This window comes from Anarrhichthys ocellatus, unplaced genomic scaffold (genome assembly GCF_004355925.1).
Source record: "Anarrhichthys ocellatus isolate YVR2014 unplaced genomic scaffold, GSC_Weel_1.0 scaffold195, whole genome shotgun sequence".
NCBI lineage: Eukaryota > Metazoa > Chordata > Actinopteri > Perciformes > Anarhichadidae > Anarrhichthys > Anarrhichthys ocellatus.
This window is the reverse complement of record NW_022280225.1, coordinates 222,013-227,392: the sequence shown is the minus strand read 5'-3', so window position 1 is coordinate 227,392 and position 5,380 is coordinate 222,013. Positions and strand designations below refer to the sequence as shown.

At 38.9% G+C, this 5,380-nt stretch overlaps 1 protein-coding gene across 1 annotated transcript; it reads left to right on the top strand.

Annotated features, from left to right (window-relative positions):
* The first annotated feature begins 6 nt into the window (after window positions 1–6).
* On the top strand, window positions 7–2,050 carry sptlc1 (serine palmitoyltransferase, long chain base subunit 1). The gene is made up of 3 exons (XM_031878716.1): window positions 7–650; window positions 1,143–1,216; window positions 1,353–2,050. Exons 1-3 carry the CDS (start codon window positions 522–524, stop codon window positions 1,444–1,446), a joined length of 297 nt encoding a protein of 98 aa, XP_031734576.1. The 5' UTR covers window positions 7–521; the 3' UTR covers window positions 1,447–2,050.
* Window positions 2,051–5,380: the final 3,330 nt, after the last annotated feature.

Genomic DNA, 5,380 nt, shown 5'->3' with positions numbered 1-5,380 from the left:
TCTTGTTCTGTAGGTGTGAATGTGAGCATGTCTGTCTCCATGTGTCAGCCCTGTGATAGTCTGGAGACCCGTCCAGGTGAACCCTGCCTTCGCCCAATGTCAGCTGGCATCAGCTCCAGGCTGCATTTTGTGTCCCGTGTGAAACCAAAATCAATGTCAACTTATTATAATTGACTTTTGTAACTTAAATACCTTGGCGTACTTATTTTTAAGCCAAACCATGATGTTTTTCCTAAACCTAAGCAAGTAGATTGTGACGGCAATCCATGAGGAACTACTTTTCTCTCTGAACTTAATCGAGAAAGCAGTTTAGTTGTATAGGAACTTACCTTTGAAGAAGACAGGGTTGCATAGAGCCTTATCTGGAGCTGGAGGGTTGGTTAATACTTGGAGTTAGCAGTGACAAGGACACATATTAATTCACAATGAAATGGTCTTCAAAGCTTCAGTGTTGCTGAATAGATGCGTGTTATAGTCTATTATAACAGCGTTGCATTATGTCATGATTTGTGTTTTTCCTGATGTGTGACAGAATTCCAGGTCTGAAGTTAGTTGGAGTGCAGTTTGCCCCGGCTCTTCACTTACAGCTGGAGAGAAGTTCTGGCTCTAGAGACTCTGACATGCAGCTGCTCCGCACCATCGTAGACTATGTAGGTCCACTTTTGTTTAATTCAATTCATTTTGTATTGCCCAAAATCACAAATTAGCCTCAGAGGGCTTTACAATCTGTACACATACAACATCCTGTCCCAGGACCCTCACATCAGTACAGGAAAAACTCCCCCAAAAAACCCTTAACGTCTTCAGAATTTAAAGACCCCACAGGAAACACCCCAAATGGCTGGGTAAAGGAATGTCTAATCCCCCCCCCCGCTGGTCATAAAAATTTCAGCTTTGTCACATTTTTTCTGCCATTAATGTTCCGAGTGAACACACAGACAACAACATAATTTTGTGCTGCAGCTTTGAATCTGAACTGTGTTATGCTCAGAACTACAGATTTGCTAAATGTTTTTTGGACCATACTTCAAAGTTCTCCCACAACCAGCTGTCGTTCAAACAGTGACGTGTAATTTAGAGTTAAATGACAAGAGATTATTATTTAGTGGCTCATAGTTGTTTCCATATTGTTTTTACATCAGTGTCTGGAGAGACGCGTGGCTCTGACTCTGGCTCGCTACCTGGAGAAAGAGGAGCGTTTCCTCCCCTCACCCAGGTAAGAGTCTCCACTTTACTGTGCAGTTGACACAGCCTATTATAATGTCTGATTGCGTATGGATACGAGTGTTGAAATGTTGAAGTGGATCCGTGAGCCTGGACACTGTCTGACTGCTCCACCTGTGTGTCCTCAGCATCAGAGTGGTGGTCACCATCGAGCAGACAGAGGAGGACGTCCAGAAGGCCATGTCTTGTATCCAGGAGGCGGCTTCAGCTGTCCTCAAATGACCATGTAGTGTTCTGAAACGTTAAGCAGCCGTCACTGGAGCTCTGGCAGTGGTCCACTCAGTGGACCGGTAGGACATCACTGTGAGGAGGACACTCCCGACCACAGACTGTGAGCCCTGTACACTGAACGCCTCCCCACGAGGATCTCCACCGTTAAACACACCTTATACCTTCTAGCCTCGCTTCTGTTTGTCTGTTAATACATTGCCTCTCTCCGTGTTCTCATTCTTCATGTGTCATAACGTGTTGTATATTGTTATGAATGCAAGAGTGGGCCTTCAGCAGGATGATTTGCAGTTGACTTCCCGCTGCGAAAGAAAACCAACTGCAGTGAGAGTTCGACTTGATCTGGACGGACCAAATGACTTGTTGCTTTTCCTGTACTGACCAAAGAGGACACATTTATCTTATTGTTTTATTTATTGCTTGCAGTCGACTAGTACATGAATTGTACACAGGGGTTGTGATTTTATATGCCGCTGGTTGTTGTACCACAAGTAGACACTGAGTTTTAAACCTATTTTCTTCTTTGTCTTTTGTTAGAGGTCATTGCATTCTGACAACTTCACTTTTATGAAATGTAAATATATATGATTTAAATTGAGTTCTGGTGTATGGTGGTGTTTCGTGTGTGGATGTGGAATAACCATGCATTAGTTTTGGGTCAAAACAGTTTGACAAGTTCTTCCACAACATGACCTGAGTATAGAGTTCAAACAGATACAAATTGAGCAGGAATATTCTGGGTTGCCTATTTGTTGGAATGCTGATTCAGCATTCCAACTATTGTTCTTCGAATCTTTATTCTTCCAACAATTTTTTCCGTACGTTTTTTCCTTCCACATTTTTTAAGCTACAGAAACCGGTCAAATATCAAAATGTTCAGCTCTTTAAGGACATGCCGGCGGTGACTTTTCATGTTTCTAACCTTTAAACTTTTTGAATTATTAAGCTTTTTGCAATTTTCTTTTGAATGGGATGTCTATGGAGAAAATTTTCAAATCCTCCTAAACTTCAACTTTCAAATCCTTATTCTTCCTCATACCTTCAGCTACATACACCATTTCAACTTTAAAATGTTGAGAAACTTTTTGAACTGTTGCATTTTAACTTTTATGATTTTTTCAGTCCTTTTCTGACTTTATAATGAGTGTGTATTGCGCAGCTCAGACTGCGTGATGTCATTGCTAGAGTGAAGAGGAGCTTCAGAATCTTGTGAAAAAAAATTTGTATATTGCCACGGATTCCACAATTTTCACCTTCATGCATAATTTTTGGTAGAAATGTAGCTAATCGTGTCCCTGTCGTAGACAAATGACTGTGGAATCCAACAGATTTACACATTTGGCACAACAGCCTCTAATTGAGAGGAAAACCAACTATCTCATGAGACCAATGTTAATTCTTACTTTAAAAAAATCTTGCACAGACAACCGTACAACATTACTCACTCAGTCCATCTGTCTGTCTGTCTCTCCCAATCACTCACTCAGTCCATCTAACTGTCTGTCTGTCTCCCAATCACTCTCAGTCCATCTAACTGTCTGTCTGTCGCCTCTCCCCACCCTTTCAAAATAAAAGCGCCATGGATTATTTAACCTGTGGAGCTCACAAAAGACAGAAGAAATAAGAAATGGTTGAACTTTTGCTCGTGTTAGTCCCAAACAAAAATTCCTACATTAACCACAATGCAACCTAAGGTATCTTTTCATTAACCCCTCCTTGTCTGATGAAACTGTGTTGATGCCATACACTAATTCCACTCAGGTTTTCAGCATGGTGTGTTCACACTGGAAAAGTGACAGACTGAAGTATACCCAAACTAAAAAAGTGTGCATACTACTTTTTGTCTGTTGTTGATGCACACAATTCTCCCACAATGCAATTCACTGGGCAAACGGAGTAGCTGCTGCAGCAGCTTGAAAAGAGGATGGAACAAAATAGTTTTGCTGTGGTGAAAGTGCTCCAGAAAGATCACAGCAATTAAGTGTAGTTGTATATTTGTAGGCTTAAAGCCTAAGATGAGGACATCATCCAGAGCCACAGAAGACATTGTATTATGAGTAGTACTCCTCGTGAGTACTGATCTTAACGTGTAATATCGGTGGAGTTCTGCTTCAAGTAAAAGTACACATTATCACTAAGATTAAGTATCAAAGTAAACATATTCATTATGCAGCAGAAAGGTTATATTGTCACATATTTGATCATTATTACTGGTGCATTAAAGTGTAAACAGTATTGCACGTTGGGGCATTTGAAGTATTTAACATATGTAACAATATATCTATAACATGCATTTTATGAGCTGCAGAGTAACTAGTGGCTGTGTATTTGTACTCGCCACTAGATGTCCCTAAATCCTACACACTGTTTCTTTAAGTAAAATAATTATTACCGCACTAAAAATACTCCAGTACAAGTCCTGCATTCAAAGTTTTTAGTGAAGTAAAAGCATGGACGTATCAGCAAAAAGCACTTGAAGTAAAAGTATTCGTTGTGCAGTGAAATATTCCCTGTCAGTGTTTTATTAATGTATATGATGTTTATGAATGTGTATGTTTTCTTTTACTGCTCGAGAAGTTTTTAGCTCCTTTATTTACTGTTGGCTAGTTTAATCTACAGAAATGCATCATATTCTATAAGATCATAATATGTTTGTAGTGTATATGTCCTGTGAGAATCACCTTTCTCTAAAAATAACAAACTGCCTGCTTTTTCCAGCTGATCCAAGAGGCTTTTTAAAAAGTTTATTTATTTGAAGAAGTAGAAGAATGTATTCAACACATAAAAGAACACTTCATCCTTCAGTTTATCACAAACATTCAACATCAACACATCTGGAGGTACATGGTTTTCACTGGACAGGAAGGGGATGAATACTGTAGAAAAGTAAAGCTGTCAGATAAATGCAGTGGAGTTTGAGTGGCACACTACAGGTGAATGAGACAGATATCACAATGAAACTTCAACAGTGGATTACTAACATCAACCCAGTTACTTTTATAATGATAACATATTTTCTGAAATTAAGCATTTTCTTATATGTGCTAATTTGCAGAAATCTGAACATTGTATGAAGCCAGGTTCAAAATAAATTTTTTCCGTGTTAATATTTTTCCTTTTGTTGAAGTATTGGAGTCAAAAGTTTTTACAGAACTTTGGATATCTCTTTGGTTCACCCATATGTCAGAAAATACTGCCAACAGCTGTACACTATCTGTTTTTACCACATTTCAAGGAATAAAATATATTTAAATCAGGCTATGATGATATATGAACAAACCCCTCTGTAAAAACCTTCACAATGAAAGTGTAGAGTTTGGTGAATGTAAGAGCAGCTGTGGAGATTTCTGGCTCAGTCTGAGAAAAAAAACTAATTTAGAGAAAACGAACTTTAAAGATATGTTTTGTTAAATTACATATTTTGCAAGACATTGAAGCTGAACAGGGTAAAACAAAAAAGGCACTAATATATATCACCACGAAACTTTCCCAGTTGATTATGACAATTATTTATTTTAATACAAGTTTTCTGAAATGTGATGTTTAAATATGCAAATTATCTAATGGTAACTTTTAGAAAATGTAGGTGAAATACACAGAAGCAAATAAACAAAGTAGTAAAATAAACGCACACGTGTATTTGGGATTTGTTTTAATCTTAAAGAAGACACATTATGGAAGCAAAATATTGTACCATAATTGATCAGAGCATTGATAACAGCCTGACCTTCAGTTTGAAGTCTCAGTAATGAGTTATGTGGAGGTTCAGTCTCGATCTTGGACTAACTTTGAGTTCTACACAGAGTTGTGCAGCGATCTGGCTGCTCAGCTACCATCCTGTCTCTAGATGGGGCCCTGTACGCAAACGTGTCCGTGCGCGTGTAAGTGCGCGCGTGCGTCCGCTCCAGTTTTCCCCAAGCACGCCTCG

Coding starts and splice junctions, on each gene's coding strand:
- sptlc1 (XM_031878716.1), top strand. CDS start 522: ATGTGTGACAGAATTCCAGGTCTGAAGTTAGTTGGAGTGCAGTTTGCC. Junction 651..1,142: donor TCCGCACCATCGTAGACTAT/GTAGGTCCACTT, acceptor TTTTTACATCAG/TGTCTGGAGAGACGCGTGGC. Junction 1,217..1,352: donor CGTTTCCTCCCCTCACCCAG/GTAAGAGTCTCC, acceptor GTGTGTCCTCAG/CATCAGAGTGGTGGTCACCA.